This window comes from Ornithorhynchus anatinus, chromosome 16 (genome assembly GCF_004115215.2).
Source record: "Ornithorhynchus anatinus isolate Pmale09 chromosome 16, mOrnAna1.pri.v4, whole genome shotgun sequence".
In the NCBI taxonomy this organism is placed as follows: Eukaryota; Metazoa; Chordata; class Mammalia; order Monotremata; family Ornithorhynchidae; genus Ornithorhynchus; species Ornithorhynchus anatinus.
This window is the reverse complement of record NC_041743.1, coordinates 3914253-3938794: the sequence shown is the minus strand read 5'-3', so window position 1 is coordinate 3938794 and position 24542 is coordinate 3914253. Positions and strand designations below refer to the sequence as shown.

The window sequence follows — 24542 nt, the reverse complement described above, 5'->3', positions numbered from 1 at the left end:
CCTTCCCTCAAACTGTAACGAGAAGCTTCCGACCCGCTCTTCGGCCTGGCTTTGATGGAGGGCGTACCGCGGGTCACGGGATCCATGAGTTCATTCTTTCCACCCCGGGCGTTGGTTGGAAGGTGACATTTCCAACCTCATCTTTAAGGTCTTTTGATGAGAAGCAGCATGGTCTAGTAGAAAGGGCACGGGCCTGGGAGTCAGGGGACCTGGGTTCCAATCCCGGCTCTGCCAGTTGTCTGCTGGGTGACGTTGGGCAAGTCACTCAGTATCTCTGCGTCTCCGTTACCTCATCTGTTAGGGGAGAGTAAATGCTCCTCCCTCCAGTTTAAGACCGTGAGCCCCGTGAGGTGCGGGGATTGTGTCCAACCTGATAAACTGTGTCTGCCCCGGCGCTTTGAACGGTGCTTAGACCCATATTGAGTACTTGCTCCCCTCCCAAATTAAAGTCACTTCACCGGGTTTCAGTTCTCCCAGTGTTTTCCCTCACCCTTAGACCAGAGTAGATGTTTTCCCTCCCCCACCCGACCGGGCGTCCCAGGTAATGCGGTGTTTGTTAAGCGCTTACTCTGTGCCAGGCACTGTTCTAAGCGCTGGGGTAGATGCGAGCAAATGGGGTTGGACAGAGTCCCTGTCCCACCTGAGGCTCCCGCTCTTCATCCCCATTTTCCAGATGAGGTAACCGAGGCATGGAGAAGTGAAGTGACTTGCCCACGGTCACACAGCGAAGTTGGCGGAGGTGGGATGAGAAGCCAGGTCCTTCTGACTCCCAGACCCCTGCTCCAGCCACCAGGCCCCGCTGCTTCTCATGGGGGACGGGGACCCGTACGTTGGGACTGAAGCCTCTCTACCGCAGCGCTTAGCTCGGTGCTCGGCACGTAATGCCGGAGGAAGTCGGTTTTAGGTTACGGTGGCGTTCCACCAAGCGTCGGGTGCCCCCCGTTCTCCCGGAAGGTCGAGATTGAGGTTCTCACGACCGCCTCGCACGGGGGTCGACGCGGGACCCCGCCTCCCCCCCCCCCCAAACCCCGGGGGAACGGACACGGTATCGAGAAGGCCCCCGTCTTGTCTTTTCAGGTGCAGTATTTCTTCAAGATCCTGGACAACTGAGCCCGGTTTGCTGGTAGGCCCCTCTCCCCCAAGAGCAGATCTCACACACTGCAGTAATGTGTTCATTCATTTATTGTCCAATGTTTTAACCTGACTGAATACAAGATCAACAAGAGCACTGTACTCCTGGCAATTATTACATATGTTAGAACATAGATTTTTGCACTTCAGACGACATTTAACACCAGTCTATGGGGTACTGCATTGCTTTTTATAAAGTTCAAAATAAAGATTTATTTTCAAACAAGTGACTTTGGTTTTATTTCATACATTACACTTTTTCTTGCAGAAAAAAATAAAATTGTACAACTGCATAAATATAAAATTCTTCCACCATGAAAATGGTTAAAACATTCATAAAGACACAAGCACCAGCGGGTGATGCCTCCGGAGGAAAACGAAAAGAAAATATACAAAGCAAAAAGAACCCGCCCGCCACCCAGGTGAGCCGACGGCCCCGAGCCGGGGCCTCTGGCCCGAACCGACAGCTCGCCGGAGGGCAGGGATCGGGAGGGGGGAGATGGAGAGAGACAGCATCCAATACGAAGCACAATACAAGCCATCACCATGTTTCTTTAGCTTTACTGAAAAGTCAACAGGCAGTTCCTCCCCTCCCTCCCCCCCCCGCCCCCTCCCAGACACCCCGCCCCACCCCGGCCCCAGAAGAGAAGGAAAAATCAAATCGACCTTACGTCACGGGAGAAAGGCCCTATGGAGTGTGGGTGAATCGGCTCACGCGTGGGCCTTTCTCTCGGAAAGAGCGGAACGAAAAAAGATTCCATGCCAGTTTTATTCCCACTGAGTATTTACACCTTGGACAGCAGACTTCGCTCACGTAAAGTAGAAAACAGATACGATAAAACATGGCTTGAAAAATGACCAGAGTATGCACCTAGGGTACTGTACACTAAATCAAATACACAAGGCAGCTATACTTAGGGGCCAGAAACACGGCTTACTACGAGTCAGTTATGGAATCATAATTTACAGTAAAAATGGGCACGTCCCAAGGCTCAATTTTTTCTTTTTTTTTCTTTTGTCATTTACAGTAGAATAAATATCTTGTGGCTATTGCTACACTTGAAATTTACATTCTAACCTAATAAATGCAGAAAGCTAGTGTAAAGCATATAGATTAAGTGTAGGTCCCATACGTATAACAGTTTGTTCAAGACTAGTAGGTTTTTTGTTTTTTATCATTTTTTTTTTCAACTTTTTAAATGGCTAGAGCGGGGGGGAGGGGTCGTGCTTGCGATCAGCTGCTCTTTATGTCAAATTTTACATCAAAGCGTCCCTGGAAACGGTCTTTTTCGCTGTAATCGAAGTTCTCCCCGTACGCCTTACACTCGATGCGCACTTCCGTGTCCGTGGTCAGGTTGGTGAACTGGACCGCCAGCAAGGGCTGCAGGTAGTTGGGTTGGAGGAGCTTGCCGTAGTAGGGGTAGAACTGGAGGGGGAAGCCGGCGTAGCCCCCCAGCCCGTAGTACTCCACGGTCCCGACCCTCTCCTTATCCTCTTCTCTCTGGAGGAGAGGCGCAAACGGTTAGGACGGCAGAGAAGGCCCGGGGCCCGGTGGCTCCGGCCCGGGCCTGGGAGGCGGGAGGACCTGGGTTCTGATCCCAGCCCCGCCACTCGTCTGCCGGGTCACCTCGGGCGGGTCGCTTCTCTGGGCCTCAGTTCCCTCATCTGCAAAATGGGGATTAAGACCGTGAGCCCCATGGGGGCCGGGGACTGCGTCCGCCCGATTGGCTTGTGTCCACCCCAGCGCTTGGAACGGAGGAAGCGCTTAAATACCGTTGGCTTTTTAAAGGGGGGCGGGGAGGGGTTCCCTCCTGCCTTTTTCAGAGAGATGGGAATTCCTGACGCCCATCAGAAGTGAAGTGACCCGCCCAAGGACACACAGCAGACAAGTGGCGGAACCGGGATTAGAACCCATATCCTTCTGACTCCCGGGCCACTTTAACCTCTAGGCCGTGCTGCTTCACTTTCATTCGTTCGATGTGTTTGTGAAGCGTTTACTGTGTGCCAAACGCTGTTCTAAGCGCTTGGGAGAGTATACTATAACAGTAAACAGACTTTCTTTTGCCCGGCTGCAGAAGCTCCATTCTTCCTCGGTTCGGTGAGGAAGGACGAGGCACCTTGCTGGGGGCATCCTCTCAGCTCCCCTCCCCCCGCCACAGGGGCCCGGCTCCTCCGGAGCCCCGGGCTCTCTCCCGCTCCTTTCGGTTCCGCTCTGCTATCCCCGTCCTCTCTGCGCGCTCGGAAGGGGGTTGCCCGAGGGCGGACCCCCGGACGGAAGCCCTCCTGCTCTCGACGCCGTGTACCTCCCGCCCGACGGAAATTCAGCTGAGTTCAGCTCCGCGGGGGCGGCCAGAGAGTGGGAAATCCCAGTGGCAAAGAGGGGTGTGGCTGAACGGGCGATCCCGAGGGGGTAAGGGCCAGGAAGAGATCCCAGAGGCGGGTCTCGGCCCCAGAGATCCGAGCGCAGCTCGAGCCGTTTCATTCGCCGCGAAACCGAGGGAGGCTCATTCCCACAGACCACCTCGCCAGCCGCGCCGATCCCCAGAGCGCTCTGGACTTCTTACCTTGCCGGCACAATGGACGGGCAGGACGTACGGATGTAATTTGATCGCGATGTCCTTGTCCAGGGACTCGTTTTTGGGCGGCTAAAAAGAAAACCCACAGAGCGCGTCGAGACGAGAGACGGGACGGCGTTTTCCGCTCCAGTCCCTGAAGCCGCCCCTGGGGGGACGCGGCCTGACCGAGCTAGTCTGTCGGGGCTCGCGGGTGGCCGCGGTCATGTCACCGGTGTTATTGATTAGGGTTTTCTCAGAAAGGCACCCCATCCTAAACCGTCCCAGATGCGGTGCGGGGCTCAAGCCGAGCCGCTCGGCAGATATTGGAGCCGGGGCCTTCTTTTTCAACCTAGCCTCCAATCGGAACAACTTGGGAATTTGGCAGAATCAGCTCTGATTTGGCAGAATCAGGTTTGGCACGGTCTGACGTCACCGTGACAACCGTTACCGAACTACACAACAGGCGATGGACGGGCGTCGGCCGTGCCCCAGAGAACCAGACGGGGCAGGGAATGCGTCTGGTTACTGTTCCGTTGGACTCTCCCAACCGCTCAGTACGGTGCTCTGCACACGGGAAGCGCTCAGTGAATACGATCGACTGACCGACGGTTCGGGTTTCCGAGGGACGTGGAGATGCTTCGCTCCACGGGAGCCCGGGTCCGAGGGCCCCAGCTGGGAGCAGCAGAGCCGCAAGGCGGTGCCCGGTTTGGTCCTGACAAGACGGACTTTTCCAGCCCCGTCCCGGGGGACGGAGACAACCTGTGGGCCTCTCTCTTGGTAAGAGGGGTTGGTAGTAGCGGAATTTTGTGACTCTCCATTTCGGCTGCTCTGAAAGCACTGTTCAGCCTGGGGCAGATCCCCCGTCTGCAGCGCCCAGCCAATCTGCGTTACCACTTCCCGAAAGAGTCCGCGCGTTGCCTCCCACGCCTGTGTCCTGACCCCGTCCACCAGAGGGAGCTCCATTCATTCACTCAATCCTACTTACTAAGCGCTTAGTGTGTGCAGAGCGCTGTGCTAAACGCCTGGGAAACTACAATACAGAAATAAACGGATACGCTCCCCGCCCACAACGCGCTTACAGTCTACTGCGGGGGAGACAGGCGGTAACGTAAATAAATGACGGATATGGACACGAGTGGCGTGGGGCCGGGAGGGGGGATGAATAAAGGAAACCGAGTCAGGGTGATGCGGAAGGGAGTGGGAGAAGAGGAAAGGGGGGCTTAGGGAAGGCCTCTTGGAGGAGATGCGCCTTCAAGGGGAGAGTAATTGTCCATTGAGTTACCTCTCCCTCTTTCCCAGGACGCGGCCATCCTGGGCTCTGTCTTCGAGTGGGGAAGGAAAGGAGGCTGAGGGAATCGAGCGCCTGTCGTCGCTCTTTCCGGCCCATCAGCCCTCGAAACGTTTACTCACCTTAGGTTTGAAGCCCAGAATTCGGTTGAGTTTTATAATGATGCACGGTTTGCCCTCTTTGTAGCCGAAAGACGTGTCGTTCAATCCAGAGCAATTCCCCAGCCACTCGCGCCTAAACCGGCAGGATTTCTTCTTCCCTTGTTCGTCGTTAATTGCTCCCCGCAATATGTAGTCACTCGGGGAACCTGGAAATGCAAGTGTCATTTAACCAGCACCGCGACAGTCGTTCGCCGAGCTTCACCGTGAAAGGAGAGTCGACTTCTCCCTCCTGCTCCAACCCACCTTGTTCGAATGGGCCCATTATTACTAATAATAATATGATGATGAGTCTATTTATTAAGTACTTGCTATGAGTCAAGCACCGTTCTAGGAGCCGGAGTAGATGCAAAAATCAGGTCGGACAGAGTCCCCGTGTCACGTGGGGCTCACGGACTAAGTAATTCATCTCCATTAATCCACTTTCTCGGTTGTCCTCTCCCAAGTGATTAGTACAGAGCTCTGCACATAGTAAGCATTTATTAGATGCCACGGACTGACTGAACGATTGAGAAGAAGCTCTCTGTGCGCGGGGAATGCGTCACTTGCTAAGAGTGCTTTTTTCTCCCCTTTCAGTTCTCGCCGTTCTTCATTTTGTCAAAGTTTAGCTTCATCACTCGCTAAAGCAAATCACCAATCAGAGGCATTTACTGAGTCTCTGACTGATGACTGATTTATTGAGTGATGAGGGTTTGTCCCCATGAAAGACACATTTTGTCATTTTTGTTAAATCGCATCTCCCGTAGGCAGATCCAACAGCATATCTTAGCCACGTAAACATCGAATTCGGTGTTTGGCAGGAATTTTACAGCAGAGACGTGCTCTGGCCTCTTACCGAGAAGAGGTGTTTGCCCAAAAGATCTCTTTCCTCTTTAATGTTAGACTGGTCCATTCCATCATCATCGATGGTATTTATTGAACTCCCGTACGCCCAGTCCTGTACTAAACCCTTGGAAGAGTACTACCCCAGAACCAAAAAACAAGCTCCCTCCCTCGAGAGGCTTACACGTGAATGGACTGTAACGCAATCGTGAGGAAGCGGTTACCTCAAGTCCTGGGATTCAATGTCAACTTAAGCCGGACGGTCAGTGAGTCGGTTTCCAACACGGGGCCTTGTAGGTTTTTCTCGAGGTAGCTAGACCACCCGGGAAAACCTACATGCTTCTGGCCAGTCAAGATCCTGAGCTCTTGATTTATTTTCCTTCTTCCAAGGACAAATCTCCCCCCATTACTACCTCAGGACTTTGGCACCACTTTCAGTTAACACACTCGCAACCATCCAAAGCATTTCTGTGCATTTCAGACTCTTCCATTTCTGCACTTATTCATTCGCATATCCAGCTTTCCAATCTCCTCTTCCCCCGTCATTGATTTTGTAACTGTCTCCCCTTGCTGGAGTATAATGATAATAATGATAATGTTATATGCTCACTACGGGCCAAACACTGTTTTAAGCGCTGGCCAAGATACAGAAAATCAGGTCAAGCACAGTCCCTGTCCCGAACAGAGTTCACAGTCTAAGCAGGGAGAACAGATATTGAATTCCCATTTTAAAGAACTGAAGAAGTTCTGACTTTCCCAGCAGACACGTGGCAGAACTGGGCTTAGAACCCAGGTCCTCTGACTCCTAAGCCCCTGCTTTTTCCACTAGGCCAGGCTGTAAACTCCTTGAGGGCAGGGATGAGGTCTTCGAATTCTATTACACTCCCCCAAGTACTTCGTACAGGGCTCTGCGCACAGTAGACGTTCAATCAATTCTACCGATTAACCGATTGATCTAGAACCCTAGGCAAGAGCCGCCTCGGGGAGCGAGGCCCTGGAAGGAAAACGATTTCAAAGCTAGCCCGCCCACCTCGGAGCCTAGAAAGACACTTACTGTGGCAGTCTTCAAAGTCCATGTCGTTACTCTGAACGGTGTCATCGTATTTCGTCAGGAACCGCCGAAGGCCATTCACGTACTCATCGTAGCTTTGCGGGTTGTTGGCCGAAAAGGAAATCTCAGTCTTTACGATCTGCGGGATCTGGGTCAATCCTTGGAGAGAGAACAGAGCGGGGTGGGGTGGGGGGGGTCATTCGTGAACGGGAGGAGGGAGGTACAGCTGATCAGAGGTGGGTACGCTAAGACCACCCCCCTCCAAATCTTCCTGTCCAGCCTCTGGAGTTTCACCTCGGTTCGGTGGGCAGAACACAGAAATCTCCTCGGACCTTTCCACAGTCACTCGCAAGGGCAGTGGAGTATTTCCGTTACCAAGAGAGGAGTAAACTTTTGGAAATTAATAGATTCCAGCCATGGGACTGAGCAAAGGTAGAGATCCCTGAAGCTTAAGTCCCCACCATTTTGGTTGGGGGTCTTTTATGGTATTTGTTAAGTGCTTACTAGATGCCAAGCACTGTATTAAGCGCTGGGGAAGATACAAGTCAATCAGATTGTTCACGGTCCACGTCCCACCTGGGGCTCGGTCTTAATCCCCAATTTGCTGATGAGGTGATCGAGACGGAGAAGTGAAGTGACTGGCCCAAGATCACACAGCAGATGAGTGGCTGAGCCGGGTTTAGAACTCAGCTCCTCTGACTCCCAGGCCCGGGTCTTTCCACTAGGCCACACTTCTTCCCTAGTGGAAATTCAATCCCTAGTTCATTATCCTCCCCAAACTCTGCCTCTGTGACGTTCCCAAAACTCTCCAAATGTCTGATTAAGTGAAAATGGAAGATGCCTGGTAGGAATCTAAAGAATAATGTCCAGTGACCGAAAATTCGGAAGTCATTAGCTCCCAAGTTCTAATCCCGGTTCGCACCGGTGCCCGGCAATGACCTGGTTACGGACCTCAGTGTCACTCGGAGCAAAATGGAAAAAATAATGCCGATTCCATTCCTCCCGGAGAGAAAGCTTAGTTGAAATACACCATTCTCCCATCCAGGGCAGAGGGGCTGGGAGCAAAGGTGTGAACATGAACTCATTCCTCCTCCTCCCTCTTCCCCTCTCCCTTTCACTCCACTGTCTCCTCTCGCCACACCTGAAGGAGAATGAGTTGCTCAGCCCAATGGATATGGGATGGAGGGGAGGGACAGTAGAAAGCCACGACTAGTCACCGCGCCTCGGCTCTCAAAAGCGACAACTTCCACAGAACTTTCCTCAGAACCCATTCAAGTTAGGCAGTAAGCTCCTGGAAGGTAGGGAATCGTGTCTGCCAACCGGATTGTATCGCCGCCCCCTCCCAAGCTCTCAGCACAGTGTTCCGTACCCATCGTGGATCGGCTGAAAACTCATTCACACCATTCCACTCGCTTTTCCGCTCCCTGGGGAAACTGAGGAGCAAATGGGCCGGGGGCCATTTTAAGAGCTCGCGCTAGATCGGGTCCGTGTGTGGGTGGAATCAGACGATCTTGCTGTTGAGCCCCTTGAGAGCGTGTGCGATGGGAGGGAGCGTGCGCGAGACGGGAGCCAGCGGGGAGGCGACGAGCATGGAAACTGGATCCTGTCATTTGTGCCCTGGGCAGCAACTCTCAAGAGAAAAGTGTTAGAAGAACAAGGAAAGGGAGAGGCAAGTTGGAAATAATAGAGTGATGACATCTGGTAGTCTGCGACCAAAATCCTACCACGGGTCTCCACCCAACTCGGCCGGCAGGTTGCGAAGATGGTAGAATAAAAATTGTGGAATGTGTTAATGCTTACCGTGTGCCAGGCTCTGTACTAAGCCCTGGGGAAGATACACGATAATCAGATCGGAACAGTCCCCATCCCCCACGGGGCTCGTCGTCTAAATAAGACGGAGAACAGGTACCGAATCCCCATTTTACAAATGAGGAAACCGAGGCACAGGAAGTGAAGTGACTCGCCCATGATCAGACAGCAGGCAAGTGGCAGAGCCGGGGCTAGAACCCAGGTCCTTCGAGTCCCAGGCCCGGGCTCTCTCAGCTAGGCCAGGCTGAAGCAAGGTGGAGAGTCTGACCGAAGCTCTGGGCCTCGCAAGGGCCTGAATTTGGCCTGGAAGACCACAGCCCCGGTGACCTTTCCCAGATCCCAACGGGAGTCTAGATTATGGAGGGATGAAATAGAGGAAATCTGGTTGATCTCCTCCCTCCTTCGAACGGCGCTCTGAATTTTCCCCCTTCTGTCCTTTGCGGAGTCGGAAAACGAGACTCGGTCGGGTTCCAGTCTTCGCTAGGAGGACGAATCCAAGGTGACCTTCTGTGAGAATCGTGGCTCTGAACGGTAAACCCACACCTACTTCACAATGCTGTAGTATTCTCAAATACCTACTTCAAATATCCACTGCTCCTAGCGAGGAGAACTTTTTTAGGCGTATCGCTGGGGTCGTGTAACTTGACTGTTCTCTAATCACTCATGGAAGAGGGTGAGTGAAAGAACACGTACGCAGGCAACCCCTTCACAGGCTGCCAAGTGATCAGAGGAAAAGGCAGTCCCCGTGCAGTGGCGACTCTTAGCCTTATCTCTCCCGGTCCATTTGGGTAGTCGCTCACTCTCATTACCAGCTTCTCCTCCGTCTCGCCCCCCTTCTCTATCTCTCTCTCTCTCTCCCCCCGTCCTGTCTCTGTGTGCCTCTGTCTCTATGTCCCCTCCTCCGCTGGGGTTTTAGAGCATTTCCTGGTCTAGCGGCCAGTGAGGCCGATTTGAACTAGGAGAGGAGGAGGGCTCTGGGCCGCCATTCTGAACACCGAGGGAAATTCCACTTTGCAGGAATCATTTAAAGAGGATGACGGGGGGCTGCGATGAGATGCGATGTACGTGTCTGGATCGGGGGCAGGGGTGTGGAGGGAAGGGTGCTTGAGGAAAAGGGATATTTAGATTGAGGGTTTCCCTCAAGTCGCGGTTCCTTAGCATCCACAAAATAACTCTTCGTGGAGATTCGCCCCAGATTTCAAACACCTGGAATCAAAACAATTGCCTCAAGGTCACAGGAAGAAGAATTCAGGTGGCTCGTGACTGCTTTCTGACCACACGGCAGGCACAGGTGTCCGTTTTATTCTCGGTTCATCATTTCACAGCGATCGCCCCAAATGAAAGGAGAAGGAGACGGGAATGGGATTCGGTTCGGCAACTTCTGCTGACTGACTTTCGTCTACACGTAACGGTCTGTGCCCAGCCAGGCTGGAAGCCCCCTGCCTACCCCCACCCCCGTCCCCCCACCTCCACAGGTCCCTTCTCGACGTGCCACTCACCACCTCGGACAAGGCTGAGCTTTGTTCCCACCAGTAACTCCTAGGAGCCAAAGATAGCAGAATACCCAATCGGCGGTTGCTGGTTTTGAATTTTATTCCAGGAAGCTAAGCTAACCTCTTCTCTGGTCAGAGTCCCCAGAAGTGGAACCGGGTTAAATCACGTGCCGTTACAACTTCGCTCAGACTTTTTTTTCACCCTGTTGTCTTGAGCTGCATTAGAAACACCCAAAAGTTTGGGCATTTGTTGCTCAATGGAGATTTCACTGCATCGGGCCACTAAACCCGTGACCACTATACGGTCACTGGATCTATTAGCTCCTCTTCCTGCCCCCTTCTTGAAACCAGGCCAAGTTGAACCCCGTCCTGTTCAACAAATAAATCCCGGAGGCTTTTTATTCCAGGTGGGCACCCCTTAGGTATAGTTAGATTGATTCGACAACAACCTCTTTAATTAAGAGGTCATAGAGTCAGAGCACAGTTAACTTCATATTGCTTTAGACTGAAACGGAATTACAGAAACCTGATGATTTCATCCACAATGTGGCGAGATTTTAATACTGTTAATGAAAATTCTAGTGGGCATATTCCTTTCCCATAGCCCCCTCCCTCTGTAAGAAAAACAAAAGCCTTCATACATAATAGCAAGGCTGCCATAACTATTATTGGAGCTATTGATGCATTAGAAGCTGACCAGATTTCACCGCTAAGAAGTACTAAAAATATCTGGCTATCCCTTGAGCTCTGAGTTTTTTACCCGGTAACTTTAATTTCCTTTTAAAATGAACTGCACGTGGATTTTGCCTCTGTTAGACATTCGCTATTCACGCACAATGTTTTCAGTGATTTATAATATTTTGCAGGCAAGGTGAAAAGTATTTCTTTCAGACCTGTTTGTAGTTATTTACGACTTTCAGCAAAACTCACGTTCTGTACTTCTTCAGTCACTTTGTGCAGTGAACATCACACCCTTTTGGGGATTTTGGTCTCCCTTTCAGCGGCCCAGAGTTTTGCCTATCCCACTGGCTGTTCCAGCCCTAATCTGGGATTTGGCTGCCTTAGGATCCATGGGTCAGGAAGACCCTTTAAGAGGTCATCTAGCCTATCCCCCTTGCCTCTAGGCCGGGCCCACCGATTCCAGACAGATGAGCCTCCATCCCATTTTTAAAGCTTTCCAGGAGTCGTCATCCATCACCCTAATCGCCACAAAATGATGTCTTATCTTTAACCTAAATCCTCCCTGCTGCCATTTGAATCCATTTCTCATGATTTGTTTCTTCATAAGATCTGCTCATGCTTTCCTTCTCCCTTGGACTGTGAGCCCGATGTGGGGCAGGGATTGCTTCCAGCCTGGTTATCTTGTACTTACCCTAGCGTCTAGCGTTAATAACTACTTGATACCACAATTTAAAAAGAATATTATTATTATTACGAGGAGGAGGAGGAAGAATAGTGGTGCAGTTACCGGTCCCAGTTGTTTCCCATAACTGGTCAGGGAAACGGTCTTTGGTAATAAGAATAATTCTGGTACTCGTTAAGGGCTTACTATGTGCCAAGCGCTGTACTAAGCACTGGGGTAGATACAGGTTAATCAGGTCGGGCAGTCCGTGTCCCACATGGGGCTCACAATTAAGTAAGAGATAAGTAATAGCATCTCCTATTTTTTTTTACAGATGCTAACTAAGGAGCTGAGGTGACTTGCCCAAGGTCACCCAGCAGACAAGTGGCAGAGGCAGGATTAGAACCCAGGTCCTCTGACTCCCGGGGCGGTGCTCTTTCCACTAGGCCATGCTGCTTGTGGGTTCCAGTCTGAATGGTTCTAAGGACACTGTGAAGTAACACTATACCCTCAGGTGACCATTATCGAATGCACCCTTCCGTGCATGGAAAAACCACAAGAATAAGCCACTCCTTACGAGATCTTTTCAGTCGAGAGAAGAGTTCAATCATGACCACATTACCTTCCAAACTGAAGAGCAGAATAGAAGAAGAGAAGAGACACATTTTATTTGTTTCAATCCATCATGCGATCGTTCCCTACCTGACTCCCCTGGAATACGCTTCCTCCTTTCTCTCCCCCGACCCCAGGATATGAGACGTATGTGGCGGGATCCTCTATCCAGCCAGGAGGGTGGTGGGATTCCCAGTCGTTCTGGCGGAGAAATCTGGTCCGCCGCGTTTCAGGAGGAGGTTGCGGCCAAGGGGGAGCAAGGGATTCTTGTAGCATTTTCGGCAACTTACGAACTTCAGCTAGGATTTATCTGACGGCCCCACCCCAAATACGTCCGTAGCGTCCCTCTCAGAATAGGTAAATCCTGGAGCTAACGCAGCCTTTTGTTTCTCTGGGAGGCAGGTTAGGAGGAAGAAAGGGGAAGAAATGATTTACAAGAGGCAGGGACCGCTTTCTTTCTCCGAGTCCCTTCCGGCCCAGTAGAGGCAGATGCCTCCCGAAAATAAGGGCAAAGAGGCTTGTTTTCTACAGGCAGAGAAGCAGAGAGCCCCACGGAGTGGGATTATTTGGTTCCAAGCAATAGGACAGGGTCTGGATAAATGTGAGCAAGTCTATACTGGGTTAGTAGGGATGTAGAGGGAAAAGCTAGGGAGGTCAGGTGGTCCGTCTTGAAGCATTAAGATGGAATGCCAAGAAGGCCCTCCCTTTCGCGCTTCCTCCCAAGTACCCTGTTATCCCTGACAGAGAAAGAATGGCGGACTAGACGGATGGTTGACCTGACCCAAGGATGACCTTGCTTCTGCTTTCGTACTGGGGCCAGCCAAGATTTAGGCCCAGTGGCCCTGCTCGGAGCCCACTGCCCAGCCGCTGGGGCCGGGCTGCTCCCTAAGGTAGTCAGGGTCGACTGAGACCTCGGCTCCTCCGTAGGATGGACGTGACCAGATCAGGGAAGAGAGTTCATTGGCGCCTTCAGGAATGAACTAGTCCCTCTCCCTGAAATCCTGGGCCTGACTCACTGCCTTTTGAAATTCGAGGGAAAGAGTTTCACAAGGTGGGAGTGTTGCGGGGGATGAAAGAGTAGGGAAGTTGTCCTCTCATTCCTGACTGATGGATGTTAAATTCAGGAAACAGTTACTACCTTTTAGGTAATTCAGAGGGAAGATAGGCCTAGAAGTCTTCTATTCCTGTCTCGGGCCAGGGACGAACTTAAATTCAGCGTCACGTTCGGATAGTCGTACGGCTACCCTGAGAGGGTCTGCTCAAAGCTGGCAGGGCGTCAACCTCATGAACCTCTCCACCAAAATGTAATCCACAAGGTGGAACTCATTTAGACCCTAAATGCTGGCTCCATTACAATCTGCTAATCTCCCTATCCCCCCACCCCCACCCCTTTCCACCCCACTGACTCTGGTTACTATGCCCACAGTATGCTAAGAATGTTGCCCTTCTAAAATGGGTCCTAGCCACTTACTGAAGTCAGCCAGCGCCAGCCAGCGCCGGCTTCTCAGCACACTTGAAAGAGGCCGAGGGAAGCCCAGGGGAACCAACGGTCACCTGCGGCTACTGAGCTTCGAATCTCTCCCGGATCCACCCACCAACATCTGATGACCTTCACTTTATTTCACCGCCCCTACACCGGCAAGGGGAAGCCAATCGGCTTCCATAATGAAGGGCCTCTCTTCTCCATCAGCATCCCCTTCCCTCCCAGGCAGAAGGGGAACCAGCCTCCAAAGGGCAGGGACCACTTTCAAATCTCCGCCTACGTCTCTTCGGGCTTTGGTTTCTTTATTTTACAAAAACAGGGTAGGGCTCTGGCCTTTGAATACGAAACGGGAGCTTTGGACAAGCCCGATCAGATCGAAGTGGCACGAAGCGCAGTTGGGAAGCGCAGTTGGGACGATTGCGAGGGGGATCTGATCCGGGGGTGTTCAGAGGGGCACTGAAACAGAACTGGGATTTTATCCTGTGGCGTCTGTGTTATTCATTACGTCCCCTCCACTGTTTCTAATCTCTGTGTGTCTGTTGTTATCGACTCCATAAACGATTTGGGCCCGGGGAAGCGACCCGGCCGTAGCAGGTATCTTCACCGGGCCCGGGGAGGAGGGCCCGGGCCCGCCGGGGCCCGCTCTCCGCCTCTGGGGAGGTCAGAGGGCCGGGGGACCGGCTGGAACGGCAACACAGAGCGGGAAGGTCACCCCTTACCCCACCCCCTCCCATTGCAACTCTTCCACTTAGCTCTAAGCAACTGGACCTGTCACCGCCCTCCCCACACACCACCCCCCCTTTCAAGCCCCGTTTCATAATCCGGGCCGTTTCCGGGGCGTCATATGGCATTTCGGCTGACCCATCGCTACAGACAAAAGCCAATCCGAAAGGCGCCCGGTGATGACCATTGCTTAATTTGGTCATGCTCGCTCACTCCCAGCTGCTTAAAGGGGATCCGGTTACCAGATACTCGCGGGCATAAAATCCTCATTCGCTGTTATACAAGCCGCGAAGACACTCGGCGTCTACGGTTACTCCGTAACGACACAACGGACGGAGGGCTCCACAGATGCTTTGAAGCCCGGCCGCGGAACCGGACTGGAAGTTGAAAAAATCGGTTCTCCGTCACCTACAAGCAATGTGGACCACGGGGTCCGGAGGGCAGCGAGGACAAGGGAGGATGCCAGGCTGGGATTCTCTGAAAGCTGCCAAAGGATGGGAATGGGAAAAGGCCTTCGCCCGGGCACGGGGGCAGATGACCTCGCCTTGCTCACCAGCGAACCCTACCGGTTGGTGCACAATAGCACCGGGCCGGAGCGGCCTTGGCAGGGACATCCTCCTTTCTATTCTTTCAGGGCGCGAGCGCTTACCACGTGCCAGGCACTGTACTAAACGCTGCGGGAGATTCACCCTAATCAGGTGGAACCCGGTTCCCGCCCCACGTGGGGCTCACGGTCTTAATCCCCATTTTACCGACGAGGGAACCGAGGCCCCAGAAAAGCGACTTGCCGCGGGTCAGGCGGCGGCCGCGTGGCGGAACCGGGATCCTCTCATTCCCGGGCCCCTGCTCTGTCCACTGGGCCCCGCTCCTTCTCTCTGTGCGAACGGGGTTCCGGCCCGTACGACGAGGTAGAAGTAGAGAAGCCGACGGAGAGGGAGGAATAGGAAAAGGACAGAGACCCTGGGAAGCCCTTATCCTCTGACTCAGCCCCTGGGACTGGTAGGCATATTTCCACTATGAGCCATCGTCATTCCTTTGAAGGGGAGGGGGTGAGGGTTTGTTAGGTCAGTCCGACTCCTGCGGAGACACTAAATTTAGGTGCTGAGGACCTGGTGGGGGCAGGAAAGCCTAAGAGAAAGAGGAACCTTCACGAGGATTCAGATGACGACCGAGGACGTCCAACTCCCGACAATGGGTCTTGGTCAGAGATCATTTGAAAAGGCATGTCTAGAGAGGAAAGTTTATAAAGGTGCGCGGCGGGGCCGGGGGGTGAGTGTGATACCTTCCGTTGTTGTTGGTTTTTTGTTTTTTTTTTTACTGCCTTGCTTGGGATTTTTTTAAATCAATTGCTTAACTCCAGGGTCAACTTGACCTTGACCCTCATGAGCAGTTAAAACGTCATTACTGGACCGAAAATGCTGACAGAAAAGGCGTGGGGATGGAGCAAGAGTTATCATCCCACTAGGAAACCTAGAGGGAGGAAGGCGTATTTCCTTGAGGCGCTCGGCCTTTGGGACTTAGGTCACTACTTGGACCTCTCCTCGCACTGCGGTTTCTTCTCGCCCTCCCAACTGCCCCACCCTCCATGGGACATTTAGGGATTTTTCCCTTGAGGATGGGAAAATGGGATATTCTGAGGAGAATCGAGGCAAGGTCGGAGGCAGAGCGCGGCCCTCCACTCCGCCTCCTCGCCTGGTTTCCCGGGGAGATTCGGAGACCTTCCCCACCTGTGCTTTTTCCTCAGAGGGTCTCTGTTTTCCCCACTTCCTGTTGCCCTTCTGGCTCTTCCCCCACCCCGACTCCTAGGAATCGCAATCACGGCAGGGCCGGTTCAGGCAATGTGCCATTCTATCTCACGGTGAGCTTCCCGATGGCCCGGAAATGCCACCGATATTAAAGGCGCCTGAAGAGTTTTCCGCAGAAAGAGGAGAAGGACGGATCGTCGGCATACCAACGCCGGGCCGCCTCAAGGTCATTTGTAATGTGGGAAAAGCGGGGGGGGGGGCGGGGGGGGGGGGGGGGGTTGAGACTCCACCCCTTCCTCTCCCAGACCCTCCCACCGGGGGCTTGTACCAGGAGCCAGGCGCAGGAATACAGCCGGCTCCTTTGCTGATTCATTCTGTCCACTCCCCACCTAAGGGGGTTGAAGTCCCTCGCCTTTAACGGCCTCGACGGGTGAACCGCGGGGGTCCGGTCGAGTTGGGATTCTGCACCCGACACAGATCGTTCGGCTCCCGCGGGATCAAAATGGTGGACGAAAGAGTCGCTCTGTAGAGAAAATGTCCTCTTTCCGAGCGTTTCTAGGCCCACCTCCTCACGAAGTTGACATTGGACACACAGGTAACCCGAGGCAAGAAGTGAGGGGACGCATTCGGAGACAGAGGAGATTGGGACCGAAAACCCGAGCCCGGCCCCGCGGACCCCTCAACTTGCTAGGCTGTACGGAAATACCGTCGCCTTGTTTTGAAGAAGGCCGTAAAACGGTCAGATTGGTTTCTGAGACGTGCGAGACAACCGTCTCCTTGGGGCTCAGAGGAAGGGCCCGCCGCCACTTCAAAATGGCCGCCCCAAACTCTTCCGCCCTCCCCACCGGGAGATAACGTATGCATTGCAGAGAGGGCAGCGTGCCAGGAAGGAAGCGTCTTTCCCTTCTCCTCAGAGACCACTTCAGAGAGAAAAACCCAAATCAGCGCTTTCGACCGCCCCAACCCTCCCCAGGTGACCGCCGAGAAAAGAACCGGCCGCTCTACGGGTCCGTTACCTGGAGGAGCCACTCGGTCCTGATATTTGGGCTCAAACTCACTGATGGTGAGCAGCATCACCTGGATGGTTCCGATGAAGATGCCGGCGAGGCAGCCATAGAAGATCAGGTAGAACAGGAGGATCTTAACTGCAAGAGAGAACAGAAGGGTCCATAAGAGACTCTGACGCAGTCCCGGGCTCGGGACGCCGCCGTGGCCACACCGCCGCTCCTCCCTCTCTTCCCCGCTCCCACCGGCCCGAGCGACGGGCCGGGGACCCCTCGCCGACACCCCCTTCCGAGGGGAGCGAACCGGGGCTCAGAGGCTCCGCAGCGGGGCCGGCGATGCCGAGCGTGTCCTCCCGCCCCAAAGGCCGGCTTAGGGCGCCAGAGGAGAAAACAGTCCGGTCGAGCGAGAGTGACACGAAACCCATCCCTGGTCCCGAGCGCCGAATACAGCGCTCTGCCCAAGGCAGGCGCCCAGGAAATACGACAATTCGACGGACTCCCCGACAGCCCCCCCTCCCGCCACGGAACGGGGGCGAGACAGACCGTTCCCTGGCTTCGCCCCTCGCTCCGGGCAGGGGGCTGAGAAACGCCCCGGAGCGGGGCCGTCGGATCCCGCGGATTTCACGCCCGCGGATTGGCGGAAGGCGGCTTCGCCCGAGCGCCGCGTGGCTCTTCGCCGTGGGGAACCACGGGCCCCGGGGAGCTCACCGGACCTCTCGGCGCCGAGGGAAACAGATCGAACCCCGAGAGGACGACCAGGCTCCCTTCTGGTTCTCTGCCCCGCCTCTGGGCCGCCGTCCAGGGGGAACCGTCTCCCTGGGCTCCAAGGGCCAAAGGCCGAAAGAAATCCGTCAGGAATGGCGGCGGGAGCCTTCCACCCGGTCGGTGAACGGAAGCGTGGGACGCAGCGGGCCGACGGACCGACGGGACCACCTCGCTTATTCCCACCCGGGCACCGGGGTCAGAGGACGGAGGAGGCCGCCGACCGGGAGGAGGCTATCGGTTACCGGTTTACGGGGATTCCCTCCCCCCCCCACCTCGATCAGCTGCACGGTACCATGCCGTACCAGGCATCGCCACACCCAAAGGCCCCATCCAAATAGGGAAACCGGACGCTAGCAAGTGGAAAGCAGAAAAGCCCGGGGGGGTTCGGCAGAGCCCTTCGGGACCTCACTGGGACTCGGGGGCGTTTCTCAATCAATAGGGTTTTTCAAGGACTTCCTCCCGTGCGGGAGCACCGGACGGAGCTCGGGAGAGCAGTGAGCACCCGCCGTGTGCGGAGCACCGGGCCGAGCGCTCGGAGAGTACAACGGGAACGAATCCCGCCCTCCGGGAGCTTACCATCTCCCCGATCGATGGTTTAGTGAAACGAAGGCTCGGCCGAGAAGTCCAAATGAACAAAAGGAAGGAGAGGGTGGGGTAAGGGGAAGAAGCCGCCGGAATCCCGTCGACCCCCAGGCTAGGAAAGGAAGCTCAATCTAGACCGATAAACGCTTCCCCGAGAGTTGTTTTTCGAAAGCCGTGGGGGCCGGGAGAGGTTCGAATCCCCCGGCCCTCTCCATCCCTCTTTCTTCCCCGTCCCCCGGAAACAGAGGGAAAGAAGGCGACGAGGAAGGAGGGGAGGCCGCAGCCCGAGCCGGCGCCGCACCGCACAATCCGCGGCTCCCTCCCCGCGGCGGCTCCGCGAGGGTTAAGGGCAGCGTCCCCGTCTCCAGGCAGCGGTAGGCAAACGGCAGTGACGTCAAGAGAGATTTGGAAAAATCTTTCCAGCGGCTGCTCCTACGAGGCGAGGCACGAGAGAGGAGTCGGCGCAACAAAACCCGGGGAGAAATCTACAGGCTGCAGAGGTGTCGTTGATTTCCCCCCCCACCGTCTTCAAAGGGGACCTTACGGTAGTTCCCGTGACAGAGGCCGGACGCTGAAGCCACACCTCCGGAGGCACACGATCCCTCCTGCCCCGTGTGCGGCCCACATCTCCAGGCCTCCGGGCTCCACCGGCAGCCACTCCGGCGTCACCTCCTTCGAAAGAGATGGGGCCAGCCGGGCCGTGGGCTCCGAGATCTGCGGGCACGCTATCGGTCCTATCGGTCGGGGAAGGATCCCGGTAGGCGGCCGATGAATACAGCGGAGGATCGGCCAACGGCAGCTTTTGAAAAATCCAACGCCCTTCGAGGGGGTGACTAATAATAATAATAATAATGTTGGTATCTGTTAAGCGCTTACTATGTGCCGAGCACCGTTCTAAGCGCTGGGGTAGACACAGGGGAATCAGGTTGTCCCACGTGGGGCTCACGGTCTTAATCCCCATTTTACAGATGAGGGAACTGAGGCCCAGAGAAGCGAAGTGACTCGCCCACAGTCACCCAGCCGACAAGTGGCAGAGCTGGGATTCGAACTCATGAGCCCCGACTCCAAAGCCCGTGCTCTTTCCACTGCGCCACGCTGCTTCTACCGCCGCCGCGATGAGGCCCCGCGACCTCGGCCCAGACGGCCCGGCCCGCGATTCGATTGATACAGATAAAAAGGGAGGAGAGTTCGGAACGGTCCGGTGGCCCTCCCGCCTTGCCCCGTCCCCGGGGCCTCCACGGCCGCCAGCAGGCTTCCTCATCCATCCCGGGAAGGAAGACCCCCGCGAGAACCAAACCGCTCCAGCAAGGCGAGGAGGGCCCAGGGCATCCCGCCCTCCGGCCGAGGGCGTCCGGGTTTAGCCCCCATCCGGGCGAGGGGCTTCGCGCCTCCGTTTCTGGGCTCGTGGGGGCCATCCCTTCCGGCTCCCTCGGACGCCCTGGGGCAGAAGACGGGGGTCGGCAGATCCATTTTGGAGGGAGAGAGGCCGTGCCCCCTACGATCCGCCCTCCCCGGAAAACGGCGGCCGCGCCCGGGCCGCTACGTCGCCCACCCGCCGGGTGCCATCGGGGCCGGTTTCCACCGTGCCCCTTCCAGACCCTTCCCCCCGCCCCCCGGCTGCCTCTTAAGAGCAAATATTCTTCCGGGCAGGATCTTGAAACGGGATCGAGGGGGTAGGGAAAAACCCAAAAAAAAAAAAAAAAGAGGTGATCCCGGGGAGGCCAAGCCAGGAGGGGCGTCTCGGTGCGCTCGAGGGGGACGGGCCACCCGCAGCCGGCCGGGGGCGGCGGGAGGCTGCGGCGGCAGGTCGCGGCGCCTGCGGCAGCGACGCATCTGCAGCAGCCCAGCTCGGGTTCCGCTCGGTCGCTAGGAGATGGTCCTCGCCAGGAGCTCTCCGGTGTCCCTCCCGCTCCCGGCCCCCCCCCCCCCGCTTCCAAACCCGAGTCGAGAGGTGCGGGGGGGGGGGGGCATCGCCCCCAATCGGACCCCCCCCCCGGCTCCGTGGGGGATCCCCAGTCTACCTTGCCCGGGCCCGGTCACCTTGACTAACCTTGAGGTGTGATGCATTATTAACCCTTGGCTGCCACGAGAGGCCGATGCACGCCGGGCTCTGGGCAGTCCCGGGGGGGGGGGGGCGGGTCGGGGGAGGGGAGGGTTTAGGGGGGGCCAGGGTCCCGTGCCTTCCTTTCGGACCGGGATCTTCCGGGGGCCGCTTCGATCCCCAAACGTCAGCCCGACACCTCGGCTCCCTGACTCATCCGGCTGCCTCTCATCCCCGTTCTCGCCAGAAATACCGCATCGTTCCGTGGCTCTGCCCGCCCCTCTCCCCCCCCCCCCCCGGGGGGCTGATGGTGGTGGGGAGGATGAGGAGGGAGAAGGGGGGGGGCTGATGCAGGAGGGCGGGGGGGGGGGGAGAGAGTTCCCTCCTTCCTTCCCTCCCTCCCTCCTTCGCGGGCCGCAGTCACGACTCTTAGAGATTTGACTCCACGCTGCCCTTCAGGATGACCTTTCCCCCCCCCCCGCCCCCGAAACCCCACACGCCACCTTTTCCCGGTGGAAAAGGGGGAGATTTCGACATTTTCGGAGGAAACTCTCCCTTCCCATCCCCCGGACAGTCGGTTGCCCCCCTATCCGCAGACCAACCCAAGAGCCAAGAGGTAGCCTTCGCCGCACCGGGCCCCCTCGAAACCGACCGACCAAACCCCCAGCACCAGGCTCCCGTGCCGGCCGGACAAAACATCCACCTCCGCCCAGGGGCTCGCCCCAAATCTCCTCACCCGGGGCAGAGGGGGGATAGAGGTCGGGGGGGGCTGGGGCGGTCACTAGGGGACCGTCTCGATTCTGCAGGGAGGGGCGGTCCTCATCCTCTCCGCGGGCGAGAGGACCGAAACCGAATGCGGCCCCGCACCTCGACCCCCCGCCTCGCTACCGCATCCCAGCCGGTGCCAGGGGGCCGGCAGGTGGCGGGGGGGGAGGGGAAGGGGCGGCCAGTATCCATCCCGCAGAGCCGGGCCACGACAAGCAAAATGGAAATATTCGTGGAGCGCTTCTACTAGGTCGAGACGCCCGCCCCAACAGACGGAGATGGGGACGGGGGACGCACCGGCCGCTGCGGGGTCCGGCCGGCGGGCTCGATCGCTTGCAGGCACCCCCCCCTCCCCTCCCCCTCCCCTCCCTTCCCCTCCCCTCCTCCTCCTCCTCCTCCTCCTCTCGCCGCAGCCCCCTCCCCGACTCCGCAAGGGAGGGCCGCGGGACCCGCAGCGCGGGGCGGATGCCCCGGCAGAACCAAGGCCAGCGGCGGGACCCCGGCGAGGGGCGGGACGCGGATCCGGGGGAGGGGACACTCACACCAGCTGCCTCCGGTCCGACCCAGAAACTCCTTCTTCTCCGAATTCCAGATGAATTTCTTCCAGCCGCCGTCTTCCTTGGCTTTTCCTCGAGCCATGGCGGGGGACGGGGGGCTTCCCCGCGGCGAGGGGGGGGGGGGGGGCTCCTCTCCCGCTGTCCTTCCCGGCTCGGGGTCCCCCGCCCTCCCGGCGTCCGGCGGCGGGCGGGGACGTGCGGGCAGGAGGGCCGGGCTGCCGGGGGGGGGCCCCGCACCGGCCGCGGCGACGGCTCCCGGGGGTCTCGGCGGCGGCGGCGGCGGCAGCGGAGCCGCTGTTGCCCCTCGCAGCGGCGGGACGGACGATGGAAAGGCCGGAGGCACCGAAACGCAGCCGACCGCCCGACACCCCCAAGAGCCGAGCTCCGGCCGCACCGCCCCCCCCCACCTCCACTATATAGCGCGCCCCGGGCTCCCCCGGCCACGCCCCCTCGGCCCCGGACCGACCAATGGGAGGCCGGGGGGCGGGGCCTCCCCGGGCGGGGCGGCCGGGCGGGGGCGGGGCCCCGCCGGCGGCGCCGACCAATGGGAGGCCCGGGGGGCGGGGCCTCCCGGGCGAAGGGGCGGGATCGACCAATGGGAGGGCGGGGGCGGGGCCTCCCGCGGTGGCGGGCGGGCCGGCCAATGGGAGGCCGAGGGGGCGGGGCCCGCCCCGGGGCGGCCGCAGGGGCCGCACAAAGGAGCCGCCGGGGGCCCACTCTGCCCCCCCCCCCCGGCTCACCTCCTCCAGGAGGCCTTCCTCCCCCCTCCCCCCCCGCGTTCCTCCCCTCCGCACCGTGCTCCTCTCTTAACCCTATTTATTAAGGTGAATAATAAGGGTGGGGTTTGTCGTCGAGCGCTCACTACGGACGGAGCGCCGGACTGAGCGCTTGGAATGGACAGATCGGTGACAGATAGGGACAGTCCCGGCCCTCTGACGGGCGCGGAGCGCCGTTCTAAGCGCTGGGGGAGATGCGGGGGTCATCGGGTGGTCCCCCCTGAGGTTCACGGTCTTCATCCCCATTTGACAGATGAGGGGACCGAGGCCCCAGAGAAAAGTGACTCGCCCGCAGTCCCGCAGCTGACGAGGGGCGGGGGCGGAATTCGAACCCGTGACCCCCGACTCCCCAGCCCGGGCTCTCGCCACGCTGCTTCTCGTCAAGAGCTCCTCCACTCGATCTCCATGAGGTCGTCTGGTTTTCTTCCCTCTTGCTTCCCTGGCCGCCTCCCCCGAGGCGGCCGCGACCCCGTCGTGGGGCAGGGACCGTCTCTCTCGGTGGCCCAGTTGGCCATTCCCAGCGCCCGGTCCGGTGCTCTGCACCTAGTCGGCGCTCGATAAATGATAATCACGTTGCCGTCTGTTAAGCGCCGACTAGGTGCAGAGCACTGTTCTAAGCGCTGGGGTAGCTACGTAAAGGGTCCTCAGGGGGTCCCCCGTGAGGCTCACAGTCTCCATCCCCGTTTTCCGGATGAGGGAAGTGAGGCCTAGAGGAGTGAAGTGACTCGCCCGCAGTCCCACAGCTGACAAGTGGCAGAGCGGGGATTCGAACCCATGACCTCTGGCTCCCAGGCCCGGGCTCTTTCCACCGAGCCGCGCTGCTCCTCAATAGATACGATGGGAGGGAGGAATGAAGGACCGGGACCGGGACCGGGACCGGGACGGGTCGCCCACTTCCCGAGCCCGGAGGAGCCCCGGCGGGACACGGCTGTCCCTCCCTCCCCCTGCTGACCATCCCCAGAGGCCCCCCTCCTCCTGCAGGGAGTCCGAGACCAGCCTGGGTCGCCTCCCCCATCCCCTCTCCCCCGACCCCCATCATCCCCCCTCTCCCCCGCCCCGCAGGAAGATGACACAGCACAAAGCCACTTCTGGGGCCAAGCTCGCCACCCCCCTCCGGGAGATGCTCTGAGGCTGCAGGACACCGAATAATAATAATGAGGGCATTTGTTGAGCGCTCACAGCGTGCCGAGCGCTGTTCTAAGCGCTGGGGGGGGCGGGGGGTGGGGATACAAGGTGATCGGGTGGTCCCGCGTGGGGCTCACAGTCTTCATCCCCATTTGTCAGATGAGGTCACTGAGGCAGAGAGAAGTGGAGTGACTGGCCCAAAAATCACACAGCTGACACGCGGCGGAGTCGGGATTAGAACCCGCGACCTCTGACTTCCAAGCCCCGGCTCTTGCCGCGGAGCCACGCTGACGCCGAAGGAGTTCTCCCCCCGCCCCCGGCGGGGCAAGTGACCAGCTCCGTTGTCCCCCGGCCCTCCCCAGAGAGAAGGCTGCCCTCGGGCCATGAGCCCTCCCGCCGCCCAAGGTCAGGTCCCCCCTCGTTGGGACCCACCTGTCCTTGGCACTGACCCTTCCCGCCCTCCCGGGCCCTACCTGGGCAAGCCCGCGGCATCCCGAAATTCCCCGTGGGATAGGGATGGACAAGGGAGGATGGATAAGCGAATAGACCGGCGCGGTGCTGGGCGCTCAGTACCGTGCCCTGCACGCGGTAGGCACTCAAGAGATTCGTCCGTTCGCTCGATAGTATTTATTGAGCGCTTACTATGTGCAGAGCACCGCACTAAGCGCTTGGGATGGACAGATCGCTAACAGATAGAGACGGTCCCTGCCCCCCG

General features: G+C 57.5%; 2 protein-coding genes and 1 non-coding gene across 5 annotated transcripts in view; 1 reads left to right on the top strand and 2 right to left on the bottom strand.

Annotated features, from left to right (window-relative positions):
• NME7 (NME/NM23 family member 7) overlaps window positions 1-1225 on the top strand; it is a 146027-nt gene extending 144802 nt beyond the window's left edge. For all 3 annotated transcript variants that reach the window (XM_001514197.5, XM_007668860.3, XM_007668861.4), the window contains one exon: window positions 1078-1225. In XM_001514197.5, coding sequence (XP_001514247.2) covers window positions 1078-1110 — 33 coding nt within the window. In that variant the 3' untranslated portion in view covers window positions 1111-1225. The remainder of the gene's footprint in view (window positions 1-1077) is intronic.
• ATP1B1 (ATPase Na+/K+ transporting subunit beta 1) lies at window positions 1165-22310 on the bottom strand. Its single transcript, XM_029081048.2, has 6 exons — window positions 21912-22310; window positions 17229-17357; window positions 7009-7164; window positions 5097-5281; window positions 3696-3776; window positions 1165-2632 (listed from the first exon to the last, which is right to left on the bottom strand). Exons 1-6 carry the CDS (start codon window positions 22006-22008, stop codon window positions 2366-2368), a joined length of 915 nt encoding a protein of 304 aa, XP_028936881.1. The 5' UTR covers window positions 22009-22310; the 3' UTR covers window positions 1165-2365.
• On the bottom strand, window positions 5752-5809 carry MIR7428 (microRNA mir-7428). Its single transcript, NR_127417.1, has one exon. It is a non-coding gene; the product is annotated as a microRNA mir-7428 (primary transcript).
• Window positions 22311-24542: the final 2232 nt, after the last annotated feature.